Source organism: Marmota flaviventris, chromosome 2 (assembly GCF_047511675.1).
Source record: "Marmota flaviventris isolate mMarFla1 chromosome 2, mMarFla1.hap1, whole genome shotgun sequence".
In the NCBI taxonomy this organism is placed as follows: domain Eukaryota; kingdom Metazoa; phylum Chordata; class Mammalia; order Rodentia; family Sciuridae; genus Marmota; species Marmota flaviventris.
This window is the reverse complement of record NC_092499.1, coordinates 111,024,119-111,044,803: the sequence shown is the minus strand read 5'-3', so window position 1 is coordinate 111,044,803 and position 20,685 is coordinate 111,024,119. Positions and strand designations below refer to the sequence as shown.

Sequence of the window (20,685 nt, the reverse complement as noted above, 5' to 3'; positions counted from 1 at the left end):
CTATTGCTGCTATAACAAATTACTATAAACTTAATGGATTAAAATAGCACAAGTTTATTTTCTTATAGTTCTGAGATCAAAAGTCTAAAATTGGTTGGCAGGACTACATTTCCTCTGGAAGTTCTGGGGAGAATCTGTTTCCTGGCCCTTTCCAGCTCCTACAGGCTACCTAAATCCCTTGGGTCATGACCTGCATCACCCAAATCTCAGCTTCCTTCATCACACCCTCCCCTGACTCCCTGCTTCCTCCCTCCTTCCCCTACAAGGACCCCTGTGAATGCATTAGACCCCTGTGGATAATCCAAGATAATCTCCCTAACTCAAAGTCTTTACTTTAATCGTATTTGCAAAATTCTTTTTGTCGTGTTAGGCTCTGGGGTTCACAGGTTTTAGGGATTAATATATGGACATCTTTGTAGGGGGGCATTATTCTGCCTGTCATAAGAGAAAACCAATTTCACTGAAATATAGTTATCAAAATATTAAGAACCAGTTTTCAATCTAGTAACATTTGTTTCTTTACTGATACATTAAACAATACCATTAGTAAAGAGTCTGATTGGGGCTGGGGATGTGGCTCAAGCGGTAGCGCGCTCGCCTGGCATGCGTGCGGCCCAGGTTTGATCCTCAGTACCACATACAAAGATGTTGTGTCCGCCTAAAACTAAAAATAAATATTGAAAATTCTCTCTCTCTCTCTCTCTGTCTTAAAAAAAAAAGAGTCTGATTACCACCATAATTTTAAAGTAATGATGAATGTAAGGAGTATTTTTTAAAATATTTTTTTTAGTTGTATATGGATACAATACCTTTATTTTATTCATCTTTATGGGGTGCTGAGGATCAAACTCAGGGCCTCACACATGTGAGAGGAGTGTTCTACTGCTGAGCCTCAGCCCCAGCCCAGGAGTATTTTAATATAACTGCAAAGACTTTAATTAATATGAAAACAACTACATTTTCTTTCATTGAAAGAAATTTTAGGTTTTCAAGTAGACATTAATGAAAATAAATATGCACTTTTTTGGATCCAACTTTATAGGTCCTCTGAATTCTCTCCAAGGACCCATGTTTGAGAATTCCTGGCCAAAGGCATTTGGAATAAGAAGATATTTGCATTTCCTGAAGGGCCAGCAGCACTCTAAAAGGTAAGAGGCCAGGGGAGGGTTCCCCGCACTCTGACCTGCTGGGGCCCTCCTCCCTGAAACCACACACACACCAGTGAGCCATGAGGGCTGCTGGGTTCCCTAGGGTGCCAGCACCCAATCTTATATGTCATATGCAGCGCTGTGCTGGCTTCTCCTACAGTTCCAAGGTGTAAGAACATCCCCGGGGGCTGGGGATGTGGCTCAAGTAATAGCGCACTCGCCTGGCATGTGTGAGGCACTGGGTTCAATCTTCAGCACCATATAAAAATAAAATAAAGATATTGTGTCCACCTAAAGCTAAAAAATAAATATTAAAAAGAAAAGAGAGAGAGAGAGAGAGAGCATCCCCATTCCTAAGAGGAAAGCTGAGGCTCAGGCCGATAAAGTAACTCACTCGAGGTCCCGGGGTTGGTAAATGGGGTCCTTCCATCCCACCACTGAGCACAAGGGAGGAGGGTGGAGGTGAACCCACCTCCCTTTTTGTTCATCCTCCTAAATTACCCTCGGGGGTGTTTGTTGACTTCTCTCCTATAAATAAGGAGGCCAACCAGAGGGCTGGGGATTGTCCCAGCATTACAAAGTAGTAAGAGGTGTGGGAACCAAAGAAAAAGCCTGTCACTTTCCCTGCTGTTGCTGCTGCTGCTGAAAACACTGGAAGCTCCTCCAGACCTTTCTCCCAAGCCCCAGGGGAAGCAGCCAGCTTGGAATGAGCTCGGCACAGCTTCTGACGGGGGCGGGGGGGGGGGGGATTCTCAGAGAATGGGGCAAGTTGGGAGCTGCAGAGGCAGGAAGGGACAGAGTTAAGAGCAGATCTGTGTGTCTGGGGTCAGGGGGAGCCAACCTCAGAGGGCAGGGGCTGTGGGCTGGGTCTTACCTTGTTCTCACAGTGGATCTTGGCCCCAGAGTTGACCAGGATCTGGAGGATTCGCAAGTGACCAAACCAGGCAGACAGGAGAAGCGCGTTCATCCCAAACTGGGGGAAAGGACAGAGAGGTAAAGAGAATAAGGAGGCGTGGCCATGCCACCTGGGGCCCTGCATCTATGTGGCCAAACCATACAACCATAAGGACTGTAAGTGCCACTCAGTTACAGAGAGCACCAAGCTTTAGGAACTTAAAGACCAGGAATTTTGGGGGATTATTTTGCTAGATCAAATCTAAAAATGAAACAGCTACCATCTACTCTCATCATTGTTCTATAAGGAAGAACCATTTTTTAAAAATATGAAAGGAGCCAACCTCAGAATATATTCATTATAATCCAGAGTCATCAAAAGCATATGATTTTGTCCTTATTGTCTGACCTGATGGCTGGTGAAGACCTCACCCAGGACTGAGCCTGAGAATCACTGTTGAAATCTTCCTAGAACATCCCCCAGGTGATGGCTTTGTGTGCAGCACTACCTGCCTCACAAGACAGCCACACACGGTCAGACACCGCTGTCAGACACTCCTAGCCCTGCCCTGCAATTGGCACTCTGGCCCCTTTCACCCCGTGGTCCCTCTCAGCAGCTGGAAATAGGTTGATCACCCATTTGAGGGCTGCTTTAACTCCACTTCTGAGTGCTCCAAGGTCATCTCCAGGGACCTCAGCCATGTTAGGGGCCCTGCATGGTGAGGACAGTCTTGACCACATCACTTCTGGGGCTTCTCTTGGAAATGGGGCTAGGGTTGTGGGGAGGGGAGATATTGCTGCCACACCCCAACCTCAGCTAGTAATCAAGTCCCCCTCATGGTGGGACCTGGGACCAGAGAGAAGCCAGAAAGGAAAGAAGTATTTCCAGATGCCCAACTACCTGTGAGGCTGAGACAGGAGGACTGCAAGCTCAAGGCCAGCCTCAGCAAGTTAGCAAGAACCTGTCTCAGAAAAAAAAAAGGGGGCTGGGGAACGTAATTCAGTGGTAGAGTACGTGCCTAGCATGCACAAGGCCCTGGGCTTGCTCTCTAGCACTGAAAAAACAAAAACAAAAAACAGTGTTTCCATGGACAACTAAATCTCTGCAGGCAAATTTATGATCTTTTTAGAAAATTTAAATTTATATTAATTCTCTCTCCTCACACCTGCTCCACCACCACCACCAATATGAGGGATTGAACCCAGGGCTTTGCACAGCGCACTACCACTGAGTTACACCCCCATCCTTAAATTTAGGTCCTTAAATGTATTCTTAGGAAATGTCATTATCAGATTCAGCTGGATCCTCAAACCTGTAGAGCTAATTTTGCAGATGTTAGCCTTCAGTGCTTTCTTTTTCTCAACAATGGTGCTTGCTGTTCATTTTCTCAGTAAGACCATTAGTCTCTATGCGAGTCATTGGTTAAAGTGTTAGCCAGGGCAGGGCTGTGTCCTGCCATGACAGACCTTCTTCCTGATGACTTTTATTGGCCTTTACCAACACCCAATTATCTGTTCTATAGCCCACAGCTCTCCCTGTCCTCATGGTATCATAAGGGACTGAGAAAGGCTCTTAGAACTGAAAGGCCCTTGACAATGGAGAGCTCTTTATCACTGTGCAAGGGAAAAATAGAATTGATGTGGTTTCACTAGGCCCTGAAGCTGACTCCCCACTGAGCACCTGCATATCAGTGACAATCTCAGCAACTACAACTGGCTTACACAGACCCAGAGAGATCCTGGGATCTCTGCCCTAGCCTGAGACAGACAAGCACACACAGACACGCCTCCGAGAGGGACCCCTACCATGTCCTCATCGTCCACAGCAGCCTTGTGTTCCAGGAGCAGCCGCACGGCCTGCTCATGCCCTGCACCCGCAGCCCAGTGCAGAGCCACCCTGCCCACCTGCAGGAGGGAGAGGAAACTTATCACTGTCGCCCTCCACACCTGCCCCACCAGGAAAACTGGTCTGCAGGCTGAAAGGGCCTTTTGCTGGCTCTGGTGACCATCTGGCTGAGGACCCAGCCCCACTTTAGCCCCACTGTCCCTGACACAGCAGAAGGCAAAATAAACACAGTGAGACACAATGACTGTGTGCTTCTGTCCCCACCTAAAAGTCTCCACAGCTTCTCACTGCTCTTGGGACAGACTCCTAACTCTAGGGCCTACAGGATTGTGCGTGGCCTGGCAATGTACACCACTGCTTCCTCAAAAATGCCAAACAAATTCCCACCGCTAGACCTTTGTTCCTGCTAGTTGAACTTGAATTATTCCCCAAATCCCCAAGGCCTCCATCCCGAGTGCCTGGGGTTCTTCCCTCAGAATAGGGCTGAAAGGGCCTAACTGCCCACCTCATTCTCAGACTACCCTGCAGGTTCATCATGGGCTGTGGCCTCAGCACATCTGAGCTGGCTGAGGGTGGTCAGTTTCCCACCCAGAGTCTGCTCCTGCCTTCTGCAGCACTGTCCCCTCAGCTTATGAGGGGGACAATGAAAGGAAACACTGTGTGATCTCAGACAAGTCACATCTCCTACCTGGGGGACAGGCTGTTCCTTCTTTCCTTCTTCCCATGCTCTTCCCTCTGCCTGGACAGTGCCCTTCCTCACCTGGCTCCTGGAAGCTTGCCCTGACCACTCTAGGTGGGCAAACCCCCTCTGACCCTTCTCCCAGTGCTCTCAGGACAGCTTTTCACAGTGGGAAAGGACTTTAAGATGCTTTGCTTAGTGTCTGTCCTCCCCACCAGTCCATTGGCTCCACCAGGGCAAGAACCATGTCTGTCATGGGTTCTACTCTGTCCGTAGCACTAGCACAGGGCTAAGCAGAGTACGCCTTAATGAATAACTTAATGAATGAATGAATGAGCCAATGAGTGTGCAAAAGAAGGAATGAATTAGTGAATGTGGCGCTGGCATCCTATCATCCTACAAGGTCATGCTTCCTTGCATGTTGAGACCAAGGTTTCAGTCACCAACAACATGCTGTATGACCTAAAGTGACCTGTGGCCCGCTGCACTGCTTTGGACTATACACAGGGCTAGTACTTCCTGGCCTCCTTATCACTCCCAGGGAACAGTGATAAGTGAAGACCACTAGGAAGGAAGAGGACAAGTGCTCTGAAAACCAAGATATAATAGATACATCCCAGAACTCCTGTTACCATTATGTGCCCCAGGCTGCACCTGTCATGTCACCCCATATAATGTGACCTCTTTCTGCAGTCAGGAATCCTGCATCTACTCCTTCTAGCCAGGACCTGGCATCTTCTCCAAGAAGTTCCTGACAGTCAGAATTCCCAAGGCAGGGAGGTGTCTGTCCCTCATGTCCCCCACAGAAAGAATGGCTTCTCCCTCTTGTCCCCTTCACCAGCAAGGCTATGTCTCCCCAACTCCTGCATGCAGCATTCCCTTGGGCCTCTGTCCCTCCCGGAACCTGCACTTTGCTGCCCATGGGCCAGCCCCTGACTGTTGACCTTCAGCCCCCTGTCCTTCTGTGGCTCTAGCCTTTGTCCTAGGTGTGTCTTTCTGATGGGTAACCAGGATTCAGAGTCGGAGCTTTGGAATTGCCTAACAGCATCCTGACCTTAATCCCTACCACTCCAGAGTCTCAGAGACCTCGAGAGGATGCAGATCCCGTACCTCCCGCCAAATTAGCACATGCAAAGCGTCTGTCTCCAGCTCAATGTACTGTCCCCCTGTGTGATGCTGTCACCTTGTGGGAGCCCATTACTTACGTGATTTCTGGCCCGGATGTTAACCCTCCTCCCCATCAGCTCCTTCATCCTCCCAATGTTGTTCTTTTGGGCAGCCTCATGGAGCTGCCTCTCCAGGGGAAGTACTGAGGGGAGAAAGTGATGTGGGTTGAGCAGAAGGGTCTCCCATATTTTTTAAGGGCTGCTCTTGGCCAAGTACAGTGGCATATGCCTGTAATCCCAGTGACTCAAGAGGCTGAGGCAAGAGGATTGCAAGTTCAAAGCCAGCCCCAGCAACTTAGTGAGGCCCTAAGCAACTCAGTGTCTCAAAATGAAAAATAAAAAAGGTCGGGGATGTGGCTCAGTGGTAAAGTGCTCCTTGGTTCTCCCAGTACCGAGAAAGGGGGGGGGGGGGCAGGAAGAGCTTCTCTTGGGGAAGGGGAATGGAATTCATTCCCAGTGGAGTCAGTAGCTCCAGTCTGCATAGCTCAATCTGGTGCAGAAGGCAGCCAGGATTCCCTGTGTCAGCCTCAGGTGAGGCTGGAGGCTCATTGCTCCACTTCTACACCTTCACCTCCTGGTTCCACCCCTCATCCCCAGATCCCAGTCCTTCCACCTCTGCAATCTGAGGCCCACCCTGCTTTGCCTCCCCTGTGGTTTATTTTCTCCACTGTCACCCTGGTAGCTACGTCCTTATATCAGACTCTCAGACTGCTGGGAACTCAGAGCTGCCCCTGCCAACCTGTCACAAGCATTGGGGGGAATCAGTGCCACACGGCAAGTTAGCATCTGAGTTTGGAGAACACAAGGCTGATGACATGGTCTGGGGCTCACCCCACCTAACCCCCAGTACTGCGGTTATCCTGACTGCTCTTAATTGTGAGACTCTGGTCTCCTTGGCTAGACCAGAAGCTTTTGGGGATCCCGGCCACTTCTGCTCATCCTGATCCATCCACAGCTCTCAGCAGACCCAAAGCTGGACACAGGAGAAATCTACAAAGCTCTGCTTCTATGAGTGTCACTATTAATCCCCAGACTAATGAATGCCTGACCCTACTCTAGAAGGGCTCAGATCCACCATAACAGGGGACAAATATTTTCTAGACCTTTGCACAGTCACTCCAGGGCAAGTAATTTTGTGTTTATGTTGTTGCCAAACCCACATCCCACATGTTTGGTCCAGTGTGAATGTTTGGATCCAGCCCTGGTGTATCCAGGGACAGGTGGTTATTCTCTTGACAGGGAAGGTTAGGATGCACTGAAGTGACAGGCCCGCCATGCAGTTTGCTTTTCCACAGCCTTCCAGATGTTAAAGAAAGTCATGGGCTCTCTAGGTCCTCATGGCGATGACTTGTGAGTGCCATAGTTTCTGCCTTAGGACCATTACATGGCCCTGGGTTCAACTCTGGAGGAACCATTTCTAGCTGTTGTGACTTATGTTACTTAATCACCTGGTGCCTCAGTTTCCTCATTTGCAAAATGGGGACATGAACTCTCCCCTGCAAAGTTCATATAATGATTAAAAATATATCTTGGGCTGGGGTTGTAGCTCAGCAGTAGCACCCTTGCCTGGCATGTGTAAGGCACTGGGTTCAATTCTCAGCACCACATTCAAATAAATAAAGATATTGTGTATCCATCTCCAACTAAAAAAAATATATATATCTTTACCATCTTTACCACTATGTGCCCAAACCACCATCACCATCATCATTACCACTATTCCTCCAAGGCAAAGAGTCAGGGAATATTTTCTGTTGGCCAAAGACCTGGAGATGCCTCCTTCATTTAGGGGCCCCTGAGTCAGTGAAGCCCATCCAAGGAAAGGACTCCCTATTTACCTCCTGGCATCATTTCTTTCCATATGTTATTTTACATATTTATATTATCTACTTGCTCCTTTGTGTGTGTGTGTGTGTGTGTGCATGTACTGGGGATTGAATCCTGGGCACTTTACCACTATATATCTATCTAGCTCTTTTTTACTTACTTTTTTTTTAATTGTTTTTTTTTTTTTTAGTTTTAGGAGGACACAATATCTTTATTTTTTATTTTTATGTGGTGCTGAGGATCGAACCCAGTGCCTCATGCATGCTAGGCAAGCGCTCTACCGCTGAGTCACACCCCAGCCCCTTTTACTTACTTTTTAAAAAATTTATATTTTCAGTTGTAGGTGAACACAATATCTTTATTTTATCTATTTATTTTTATGTGGTGCTGAGGATTGAACCCAGTGCCTTACATGTGTTATCAAGTGCTCCACCACTGAGCCACAACCCATCCCTCTTTTTTTTAATATTTATTTATTTATTTTTTTTAGGTGTAGATGGACACAACACAATGCTTTATTTTTATGTGGTGCTGAGGATCGAACCCAGGTCCCGCCCACACTAGGCAAGCCCTCTACCGCTGAGCCATAATCCCAGCACCCCATCCCTCTTTTTTATTTTTATTTTTTTATTTTAAGACAGGGTCTCACTAAGTCACCAGGCCAGCTTATTCCTTTTAACATAAGCCCATGACAAGAGAGATTTTTGTCTGATTTGTTGATATCTATAGTTCCAAATTTGTGCCCTGGCACAGATCTGTTAAATAAATGTGTGAGACACAACTCATTCAATTTCCTGGGGTTGGAAGGTTGGCCTTTAGACTGTAAGATGTGCCCCAACTGAAATTCACTAGTCCCCTAGAAAAGTGAAATATAAACTCAGGTTAACAGCAGGAAAGAAGCTCCGAGGGAAATGCAGCTTTACCCCAATACTTTAGAGGAGGGTATTTGAGAGAAATGCCACCTTCCAAGTGTGGTCTCCACTGATGGCTCCACTTTTCCCTGTCCCAAAGGGTCTGCCTTCCCTGAAAAGGTGAGGAGACCTTCTCAACATAGCATAACAGGCTTTAAAAGAATCTTTCTCAGATCCTAAGAATCTTTAACACATGCTGTCCTGCACTTACTTTTCTTTCTTTCTTTTTTTCTTTTTCTTTTTTTGGGGGGTGGGTACTGGAGATGGAACCCAGGAGCACTCTATCACTGAGCCACATCCCCAGCTCTTTTAATTTTTTTTATTTTGAGACAGGGTCTTACTAAATTGCTGAGGCTGGCTTTGAACTTGCAATCCTCATGCCTCAGCCTCCCAAGACACTAGGATTACCGGTGTGCATCACCGTGCCCGGCTGCACTTTTCTTTCCTCAACTTTTTGCCTGAAAACCACCATGACCTAGGTTCAGAGGAGCTAGCATTTCAGGTGTGAGCCAGCTGAGTGTGGGTTCCAGGCCCTACTATGCCACTTTCCAGCAGCACAATCCTGGGCTAGTCAAGTCCCTTTACAGGTCTCAGTTTCCTCAGTTGTAAAATTGGGGGACAGAAGAATCTATTCAGGTTCTTTCCAGTTTCTACACCCACTATGCTAGCTGAAGCTCAGGGGAGTGGCCTGGTTTGTATTGACAAATAACCAAGAGTCCCAATGGGGAACAAGCAGACACTCCATACAGTGACCAGAGAAGCTCAATTGACAATGAAAGCAAGTTCTGTCTATCTCTTCCACTCACCTCGCCTCATGTACCTTCCTTCCAGCCACAGCAAATGCACTGAGCCTTTCCCCATGCTCTGTCCTGCACCCAGAATCCCTCCCACATACTCCATTGCTACCCATGCTTTGAATGTGAAGCTTACTTGAGTTGAGGCCAGCTCCAGTGAGCTCTGCCCCAAGAAGAACCCCCTTAATTAACACTTTGAAGGAGCCCACCACTCCCAACACCATCCCTCAGCTGAGTGGATAGTTTGCTCCATCATATGGAACACCAGTGAGCTGTACTATGGGGATTTAATGAGGAGCCCTTGAGTTCAGGTATCAGGGCTCACCAAAGGCGGCAGGATTGAGGCTTCACAGTGCAGATACTGACATAATCCTCTCCCCTCTCTCACGCAGTGCAGCCAAAGCTACACCCAGGTTAGCTGGTGCCTCAGGAATATTACTACCCCACCTAGGAGTCCTGGCAGTGGGCACACTTCTGGAGGAAGTCTCTGGGGTGCCCTCATCCAGCTTGGAGCTGGCCTCAGCTCCTCTCCTCTGGGTTTCAGCTTCCCCATTTGATATGGTTTCCATTTCCCATCCAACTCCAACATTCTGAGAAAGCTGGGATCGCCAGCATTTCTACCAATTAATGGCCATGTGACCTTGCACAACTTACTTAATGGCCCTGTGCCTCAGCTATCTCATCTGCAAAATGGAGATAACAATAGGTCCTACCTGTGCGGCTGCAGTGAAGATTAAACATCATGCCTGACCTGCCTCAAGGCCCGGCACACAAAGCCAGTTCAGATCCAGTAAGGATCTCTATTACCTTTATTCTGTCTAGCTAATGTCTCCTTGGCCGCAGCTTCTAATTGGCCAGATGGGTGGCGCCCCCAAGTCCCAGAGGTGCGGCCAATGCCCCCCTTGGCCAGCTGTGCGTTCTGCTTGGAGCCATAAAGAAGCCCAAGACGGAGGTGGCCAGGCAGACCGCGCCAACCTCTCCCTTGGCTGCCCTACGCGAATGTCCGGGTCCTGTCGGCCCAGGCCCGCCGGAGTCACCCCTCCCGCGGCGCAGCCGACTCACAGCCGTGGGTCTCCCACACCAGCTCCTCCTCCATCCCGCCGCCCCGCAGCCCTGTGCGCGGGTGCGCGGGTGCCCGGGCACGAGGCGCGCGTTCGCCGGCTCAGAGCCTGGGAGCACCGAGGGCGGATGCAGAGCCCTGGATAGGAGCGGCTCCTCCAGATCCTGCGCCCCTGCTACTGCTGCTGCAGGCGTCTGGTTACTCCCCCTCCTGCTTCTTCACCCTGCCCACCGCCCGGCGCCCTTCCTACCCGAATCAAGCCGGACAGGGCACGCAGGGCTCCTCAACAGTCCACCTGGGCGTGTCTGCCCCTGAGAGTTCGCCCCTCTCAAGGCCTCTGGCCGGCATCTCCCACCCTGGACTCAGGCGCCTTTGTCTGATCGCTCCCAGGATTAGAAAGTCAGACCCCTAAAGACTGGAGTAGGCATTTAAGGAACAGAAACCCCGACAAAGACTGCGAGTCTGTGAAAACATGATCAGATTCATTTGTGATCAGAAAAATACAGGTTACAATGACAATGAGGTGTAACACCAATCGACTGGTAAAAATGAGAAAGCTGGATGATGCCAAATGTCAGTGGGAATGTCGAGCTTTCCCAGCTGTCGCACTGCTGGTGGACTAGCCCGAGGCTGTCATTCTGGAACAAAGTCTGGCAGTAATGAGGGAAATTCACAGTGAGCTATTACTATGACCCTAAAATCTAATTCTTACATACAGAGCCCCAAAATTCCCTTTCAAGCCCCTAAACGGACACGTGGAAGAATGTTAGTTGCTGGATCACCAGGAGTTGGAGGCAGCCTAAATTGCTCGACATTGGGAGAGTGAATGGGTAAAATTTGGCACTATGCAGCCTTAGAAGCAAGGGGCCAGGGCCTGCCTGTAATCTCAGCAACTCAGGAGACTGAGGCAGGGGATAGCAAGTTCCAAGCCAGCCTTGGTAACTTGGGGAAACCTGTCTCAAATTTTTTAAAATGAAAAGGGCCAGAGATGTAGCTCAATGGGATTACACCCCTGGATTCAATCCCTAGTACTCCTGCCCCCCCCCCCCAAAAGCAGCAAGGGACCAGGTGTGTTCATGGCAACATGGATGTAAACACCTACTGCTGGATGGAAAAATACCTGTAACACAACAGTAATAAAAATATTAAAAGGTTTTAGCTGGGTGTGGTGGCCCACACCTGTCATCCCAGTGACCTGGAAGTCTGAGACAGAGGGATCACAAGTTTGAGGCCAGCCTCAGCAATTTAGATAGGCTCTAAGCAACTTAGTGAGACCTTACCTCAAAATTAAAAAATTAAAAGGTCTGGGAATGTAACACAGGGGTAAAGCACCCCCGGGTTCAATCCCAGGAACCAAAATATATATATATATATATATATATATATATATATATATATATATATATATATATATATATATATATATATAATATATTAAAATATCTAAAGAGTCAGGCACAGTGGTGCATGCATGTAATCTCAACTATTTGGGAGGCTGAGGCAGGGGGATCACAAGTTTGAGGCCAGCTTCATCAATTTAGTGAGACCCTCAGCAATTTAGGGAGACCCTGTCTCAAAATAAAAAATAAAAGAACTGGGTATGTAGCTTAGTGGTAGATTGCCCTGAGTTCAATCCCCAGAACCAAAAAAAACAGTACATGCCAAAACTTAAATATTCAAAGACATACACAAACAAAAAGATACACATTAAACACATCAGAAGAGATTATATTTCATACCAGTGGGGTGCCAGCTGCCATCTTTGATGTCTGTGCCCCTACATCTGCAGAGAAAAGAGGCTGCAGCTTTATCACCCTCCTGCAACCACTGCTACCTGGGTACTATCCATAGTCCTCCTAGCTTTCTCTGTGGAACCTGGAGATGAGACCCAAGAGGATGTAAATGAGCACTGGAAAGACCTACAGGGAATGAGGCCTCTCACCAGGCACAGGCCTGCTCATTCTCCCCACAGCAGCTGCCCTGGCCCAGGCTGAACCTCACCCACCTATTGCTTCTAGATCAGCCTAGAAGGCCCTACAGGCTTTCTCTAGTAGGCTTCTCCAGCTCTGCTCTCAGGGCTCCTGCTCTGTAGCTTGGTAATGATGTATATCATTTCAAAGATGTTGGGATTCGGGGGCACTGGGGATTGAACCCAGGGCTTCACCTTCTGGGCCAGCACTCTACCACTTAGCTATATACCAAGCACTTTTTTTTTTTTCTTTTTGATACAGGATATCACTAAGTTGCCCAGGCTGACCTCGAACTTTCAATTTTCTTGCCTCAGCTTCCGAGTAGCTGGGATTACGGGCTTGCATTTACCCTCTGACCCAACAATCTCACTTTTAAGTACAGATGCCAGAGATACCCTGGTAAACACATCAAATACTACAAGCACATTGCTATTTGTTGTAACTCTACTGTAGTGACAACAGACCGGAAATAGGGAAAATGTCCATCCGCAAAGAGACAGGTTGAATAAGCCACACAATGGAGAGTTCTGAGGCTATAAAAAGGATAGAGGATGATCCTGACTATTGCTGGAGATCTCTGCAGTGGGTTGTATGAATAAATATCCAGAACAGGCAAATCCAAAAAAGTCAATGAATGGTTGCCTAGCCATTCTAGGGGCGGGAGTGGGATGGGAAGACTACCTGAGGGGGTGGCTAATGGTTATATAACTCCGCAATACTAAAAATCACTGAGTTGCACACTTACGTGGGTGAGTTGTATGACATGTGAATTATGTCAGTAAAGCCACTACCAAAAAAATTCACAAAGCAAAAAGATTGTGTGTGGTATGCTACTGTAAAGAAAGGCAGAATATAGGATTGATTCAAACAGTATAAAGGCAAGCCACAAAAACAGTTATATGTCAATCAAGGGACAAAATGACTTTGAGGTTGTGGGTTTGGGATTTGTCATAGCAATTGTGAATGAAGCTGGGAAGAGAGTGACTAAAGGAATTGGGGATCAGAGGAGTCACTAGCCAGTCCTTCTGAGAAACCAAGTATGTACAGCTGCTGAAATGGACCCACAAGGGAGGCTCACGGGAGGTCTTGGGGATTGTTTCCACCACAGAGCCAATGTCTCCGGATCAGTCAGCATCTGTGGTGGCCTGGGGCCACTGCTGGTCAGCAGCCTCCTCAACTGGGAATAAAAATTGGATATGGAATGAAAGAGAATAAGAGCAAGATGGAAGCCACTAGTCATCTCTCCATCCATCACCACAGCCTTCCGAGACTCCTTTGAAACGGGTAGATAAGCTGTCATGTAAAACAAAATTAACATTTAAAAGCATCTGAAAAGTAAAATAAAACATATAAACAATGTTTGTTGAGTTGATAGCATAACTACACAGTGAAGTGACTTTAAAACAATAATGTGACTTGATGCTCCTAGTAGGATGTAGCCAGATGATAAGAAAATTTGTTATTTATTTATTTATTTTGCAGTGCTAGGGATTGAACCCAGGGGCTCACACATGCTAAGCAAGCGCTCTAACCACTGACCCACATCCCTAGTCCCAAGAAAAACTTTAAAAAATATTTTCTAGAATTATCTTGTTGATTATTATATCAGAATTGTTATTCTGAGGCTGTTTGGAGCATGAATGAGAATTCTGTTGAAGTCACCGGAAAGTGGGATTTCCAACATAAGAGAAAGAAAGCATAGATGTCATTTGATGATGTTCCATCAAATCCCATTGTCTTGAGTTTGAGTTGATACTTACAATGTGTATTATGGTTTGGACATTAGGTGCCCCCACCCCACCCAAAGCTCATGTGTGAGACAATGCAAGAAAGTTTAAGAGGTGGAATGATTGGGTTATAATAGTCTTAACCTAAGCAGTGCATTGATTCCCTTGATGAGATTAACTGGGAGGTGACTATAGGCAAGTAGTGGCTGGAGGAGGTGGGTCATTGGGGATGTGACTTCAGGGTATATATTTTGTCCCTGGCCTGCAAAGTCTCTCTCTGTTTCCTGATAGCCATGTCCTGAGCTGCTTTCCTCCTCCACATGCTCCCGCCATGATGTTCTGCCTCATCTCAGGCATACAGCAATGGAATCAGCCATTTATGGACTGAGACCTCTGAAATAGGAGCCCCAAATAAACTCTTCCCCCTTAAACATTGTTCTTGTCAGGTCTTTTGGTCCAGTACCAAAAAAGCTGACTAAAACAATGTTTTATCAAAAACCAAAAAATGGACAAACATATCCTAGCTTGATCTGATGAATGGCCCTAGAAATAAGACCAACCCAACAGCAATGACCAGTAAGGAACAGCAATGCCTGGATTTCCATCTCTAAATACCACTTCCATTAAAAGGACCCAGGCCTCCCAGGAAACATGGATGCTTCTAGGGCTGGTGACAGGAACATGGTGGCTGGTGCCAGGAACTTACCAGATCAAGCTGGAGTGTTTTGGCATGTCAACAGTAGGTTGAAGCAAAAGGTATCACAATCTGAGTACCAATAAGGAAAATAACATCAGTGGATAAAACATAAATCCTACTTTACAATGATAATAAAACAAAATACCACAGTGATCACTTCATACAATACTTGGAAGTCATCTCATTATTTGGAAAATTGGTAAATAAAAGGAAAAACCACAAAAGGAAGGAATGCTTTCCAACAGGAACTGTACCTTAATCAAATAGTTGATGAGAGGGAGTTTCACATTTGATAAGTATGCCAGTCAATAAACAGAGAAAGTACAACAGAAGTAGAACACCATCAATTTTTAAAAGCCAGCTTAATAAATGTATAGAGAATATCATTAATGGCTGCTGAATGTCATACAAAGGGGGACAAGATTCTGTGCACCTTGTGATGGAAATACATACCACTTCTAAGAAAGAAGCCTTGCCAAGACTCTCTTTTTATCAGTCTGCCGATTTATAGAAAATACAGGAGTCAGGAGAACATGATAGATGACATCATGGGGAAGGGATTGGCAAAGCCTAGATTTCGAGAATCTCTACAGGACAAATGGTCCAGTATCTTCAACAAATGAATTATGTGTGTGTGTCTGTGTGTCTGTGTGTGTGTCTGTGTGTGTATAAGAGAGAGAGAGAGAGAGAGAGAACTAGAGAGAGAGAAGGAGAGAGAGGAAGAGAGAAAAAAATTTTTTAATTCTTTTTTTTTTTTAGTTGTAGATAGACATGATACCTTTATTTTATTTACATATTTTTATGTGGCACTGAGAATCAAACCCAGCGCCTCACATATGCTATGCGAGATCTCTACCTCTAAGCCACAACCCCAGCCCTGGAGAGGAAATTTATAGATTAAGAGAATCAAGAGACAATTAGAGGACCTTAAATGAAATGAATAAGCCAAGCACAGAAGCACAAATATTACACATTCTTACTTATATGTGGAAGCAAAAAGTTGATCTCAAAGAAATAGAGGATGAACCAGGCGGGGTGGTACACACCTGCAATCCCAGTTACTCCAGAGGCTGAAGATTCGAAGCCAGGGGCTGGGGATGTGGCTCAAGTGGTGGGGCGCTCGCCTAGCATGCATGAGGCACTGGATTCTCAGCACCACATAAAAGTAAAATAAAGATATTAAAAAAAAAAAAAAAGATTCGAAGCCAGCCTCAGTAACTTAAGAAGACCTTCAGCAAATTAGCTCAAAATAAAAAGGACTTGTAGCTCAGGGGTAAAGCACCCGTGGTTGAACCCGTGGGTTCAACCTCTGATATTAAAAAAAAAAAAAGGAAGAGGAGAAGGAAGAGAAAAATAGAGTAGTGATTACCAGAAGCTGGGAAGATGTAAGAGAGAGAGATGACTAACAAGTACAGGAATGCAGTTGGATAGAAGGAATAACTATGTTTGACAATAACTAATTGAATATTTTGAAATAGCTAGCAGAGAGAATTTGAATGGTTCAAACACAAATAATAAATGTCTGAGGTGATGCATATGTCAATGACCCTGATCTGATTATTATATATTATATTAATGTGTTGAAATATTACAGTGTATCTCAAAAAATCCATACACTTACAATGTGTCAATTAAATTCCCATGTAATTTTGCTAGCTATTGCCAAATTTCTCTCCGTAAGATCCATTCTATTTTGCATTCCCATCACCAGCACATGAGAGTGCCTCTTTCCCCCAGCCTTTCTAACAGAACATATTACAGTCAAGCTTGGATTACTGCCAATAAGATAGGTAACTCATAATTTTAATTTGCATGTCTATCATTACAAGCAGTTGTTTATTTTTTGGGGTGTTTAAAAGTCACTTTCAGTTTTTTTATGAAAACAATGTGTTCTTATCTTTAGTTCATTTTCTTTATACTTATTAATCCTTAATTTTTTAATTTTTTTTTTTTTTTGTACTGGGGATTGATCCCAAGAGCACTCTACCAGTGAATTACATCCCCAGCCCTTTTTTTTTTTATTATTTTGTGAAGGTTTTGCTAAATCGCCCAAGCTGGCCTTGAATTTTTAGTCATCTGCCTTAGCCTCTCAAGTAGCTGGAATTAGAGGCCTGCACCACTGTGCTTGGCTGTGCTCACTAGCCTTTTTCAAACAAAAGAGCACACACACATGAAATATTGGCTAGTCTTATGCCAACACTTGGGAGCCAGAAATTGCATGGGGCTCCTTTCTGCTTAGAGTCTTCAGTATAAGGTGAGGCCTAGAGTGCTAGGGGAGGGAGGGGGCGGCAGAAGGTCCTGACTGAGAGGCACTGGGTGCAGCCAATGGGAGAAGCAGCTGAGTTGAGAAGGCTGTGTGGTTGTGGTGGGAGGGAGAAAGCCCCTGTGGTGACTGACTTCTTACTTTCCGCTTCTGCTCTTATTTCTAGCCCAGGGCTAGGAAATCTGAGCTCCAGTCCAGGTTTGCATTGCTCAGAGGGATGACTCTGGAGAAGTCTCTCCTAGCCTAAGAAAATAGGATCCCAAGGTCAAGGCCAGCCCCAGCAACTTAGCCAGACCCTATCTCAAAATAAAAAATTAAAAGTGTTGGGGATGTAGCTCAGCGGTAAAGTGCTCTGGGTTCAATCTCAGTACTGGGGCAGGGAGGGGAGGTTATATGTGATAAATAATGTCAAAGGAAGAAACTATTAACTAAAAGGAGGTAGGGCCAAATATTTTTCTAGTCCTTGGGCACTTCCTTCACTCAAAGACCTCAGAAATTGGACTTACCCACATCTCCCATGGCTTGTGTATCCATGTCTTCCTAAGTCTAGTTCTAGCTCTGCTGATCTCTACCTATGTGATCCTCAATTTCCTCATCAGTAAATGATACTCCTCCAACCACTCCACCCCACCCCCACCCCCGTGGTGTGGGATAAGGAACTCAGGGCCATGCTAGGCAAATGAGCTATACTTCCAGCCCAGATGATTGATACCTTTTGTATGTTTGGGGATTGGGGGAGAACCCTGGGGCACTTAACCACTGAGCCACATCCCAACCCTTTTTTCACTTTCTATTTCATTTTTTAATTTAGAGACAGGATCTCACTAGTTGCTTATGGCCTTGCTAAATTGCTGAGGCTGTCTTTGAACTTGTGATCCTCCTGCCTCAGCCTCCCAAGCTACTGGAATTACAGCCATGAGCCACCACACCTGGCTCCAGATGATACTTTTTAATAGGGTTGTTTTAAAATGCCTAGAGCAATCCCCAGCACATAGTGGGTGCCCCAGTATAGTGGTGGTGACTACCTTCTTGCTTTCCATCTGCCATCTGTGCTATCCCACTTCATCATCTTGACAACCCTGTGGAGCAAATGCTACTATATCGAAGCTCCTTTTTATAGAGGAAACAAGTGAGGCTCAGAGAGATTAATAGTTTGCTTGGGGACAAGCAGTGGAGAGCTTAGAGCGGCCTCTAAGTGTGACTCTTTCCAAAAGCGAACTCAGTCGACCCCATGACGCTGCACCCAGTGCTCAGGTGCCGAGACGGGGTGAAGACGCAGGTCCGCTGGGGCACCCCACCTCTAGGAGACGACTCTGTCGCCAAAAAGGAAAGAGATCTGGGGGGAAGGCTCAGAAAACAGCTCAATCATGGACCCGACGCAGAGGACCCAGACCACGAGGCTTCCAGCAAGAGCGTCCAGCTTCTCTGCACTCAACCTCCCTCCCTCCCGGAACTCCGCGGCGGCGGGCGGAGGCGCAGGACCCCGCTGCAGTTCCTGTTGTTAACGAGAGGGGGAGCCAGAACCAGGGAAGAGCCGCTGTCTGTCAATACCGTAATTTCCACAGTTGTGTGCACTCATGATCTGTCCCCAGGACTAGCACGATGGTGACTCGGGCCAGAGCCGCGCAAAGAGGAAGAGGTTAGGGATACAGGATGTTGTCTATCCTGAGCCACAAAGGCTGGATCCGCTGTGAAAGGCTTCTCCTGCAGTCCACTTGCTCCGAGTCTCCCCCAACAGGCGCCTCCCTGCCGTGCTTCCTGCTGAGCTGTTTTCTGAGGTTTTCCGGAAAATTGCCAGTGAGGGTACCGAACACCAGGCCAAGGACCCAAGACCTTGGGGACAGGATAAGGTAGAGGCCTGGCGACGAGATTTAAGTAAATGTGGGATTAACTGCCCGTCTGATTCCCACTACCCTTTCTTCCACCTTCTCCAAGGATCTTCCCCGGGAGCCTCAGGACTTTCTAACTAAGGATAAGAGAATGAGAATTTGTAAACTGCTGTGAGTCCCTGCCAAAGGACAGTGTATTTTAAAAACCTTTAGGAAAAGGGAACCGCTGAACTAAAAATGAACTTCTAAAGGTCTAATTTCTGAAACTAACAGGTGGGAGAGAGATGTTTGCCTGGAGAAAAGATGGGCTGACTTGGGCTCCTGGGTTGAGGAGAGGCAGCTTCTGTGATCTGGGTTCCAGAGCAGGGGCAGGGTCCTGCAATTTGGTAACTCTGCCCTGACAACCCAGTGCACCTGGGCACATGGGTCTTGTTCCCAGGCCTCTGGAAAAATGGAGCACATCCAGACATAGTAGTACAGTGTAATCCCAGCTCCGTGGGAGGCTGGGGCAGGAGGATTACAAGTTTGAGACCAACCTAGGCAATTTAGTGAGACCCTGTCTCAAAATGAAAAATTGAAAGAGCTGGGGAATGTAGCTCAGTGGGAAGGCACCCCTGGGTTCAATCCCCAGTAACCCCCCCCCCCCACACACACACACACAAAGTGGGTACTGCCATATGCAGTGTCCTTGGGTAGTGCCCAAAGCCCAGGGTTCTGCTTGTGAGACAAAAGGATGGTCATAGAGGAAGCAAGGCAAAGAGAAAGGAAAAGGGGAGCTGAGAACTGAGAGGCTGAGCCAGTCAGTCAAGGTGTGGGACACCTGTAATCCTAGTTACTATGGAGATTAAATCATAGAAAAAAAAAATCACAAATTTGAGGCCAGCTTGGGCAATTTAAGTGAGACTCTTTCTCAAAATAAAAATTTTACAGAAGGTCTTGGAGCTTTGCCCAGTGGCTGTATCATAATCAATGAAGTTTATCTGAAGCACAATTATTGCTAATTAAAATCTTTTCCCAATATCCCAGTGTGACAACTTGCAATATAATCAGCATTGGCATTTTTTGACAGTCTCTATGGAGACTTAAAAAAAAAAAAAAAAATCTCAGGATGTAGCTCAGTGATAGAGGCTTATCTAGCATGTGCAAGGAGGACCTGGGTTCAATCTCTAGGAGGAGAAAGAAACAAACAAAAGCTCCGAGGCTGGAGTTGGGCAAGACCTTCACCCTGCAAGCCTCAGTTTGCTCATCTGGAATGTAGAGATATTACCTAATGCAAAAGGCTACCGTGAGAATTCAACAAAATGGTGTTCCAGAAAGTGCTCTATAACCAGTACAAATCCTAGGCAGGAAACCTCCTCCATGGAAACTCCCAGGTTGCTCCAAATCCAGGTGCAGCTCTTGCCTGGGTGCTCCCAGTATTTGATACCTGGCCTGCTGGAGGGAACTCTTTTGCAGACCTCTTTCCTGTTCCCCCAACTCCCTCAGACACACCTACTCACAATGGAATCCTTGCCAGACTGTGACCTTCTCAAGGCGGAGATGGGTGGCTGATTCATCCCTGCATTCATTCAAAAATACCCCCTGATAAGACTTGGCAAAATGTTACTAAAGTTCATCTAAGAAAAAAAAAAAAAAAAGCCTGTAAAAACAGACAGCAAAGTTATGAAAACAAACAGCAGTGGAAGTGGAGATGGGAACAGATACTGAAACAATTTGACAGCAGCTATCAGAATTTTTTTTAATGTACATCCCCTTTATGCTGACAACTCCATCTCTTAGAATATGTACTACAAAAAGATAGCAGTAATGAACAAGATAAATGTGCGAGGATGTCTGCTGAGATATATATATATATATATATTTTTTTTTTTTTT

The 20,685-nt window shown here is 46.4% G+C and overlaps 1 protein-coding gene and 1 non-coding gene across 2 annotated transcripts in view; one reads left to right on the top strand and one right to left on the bottom strand.

The window, feature by feature from the left end:
- The window catches only part of Ankdd1a (ankyrin repeat and death domain containing 1A), a 33,603-nt gene extending 23,242 nt beyond the window's left edge, over positions 1-10,361 (bottom strand). Inside the window, 5 exon segments of the mRNA XM_071607416.1 lie at positions 2,023-2,121; positions 3,818-3,844; positions 3,846-3,947; positions 5,773-5,876; positions 10,328-10,361. Of these exon segments, the coding sequence (XP_071463517.1) occupies positions 2,023-2,121; positions 3,818-3,844; positions 3,846-3,947; positions 5,773-5,876; positions 10,328-10,361 (366 nt within the window).
- Positions 10,362-19,751: 9,390 nt separating this feature from the next.
- LOC114085117 (U4 spliceosomal RNA) lies at positions 19,752-19,892 on the top strand. Its single transcript, XR_003581406.1, has one exon. It is a non-coding gene; the product is annotated as a U4 spliceosomal RNA (small nuclear RNA).
- Positions 19,893-20,685: the final 793 nt, after the last annotated feature.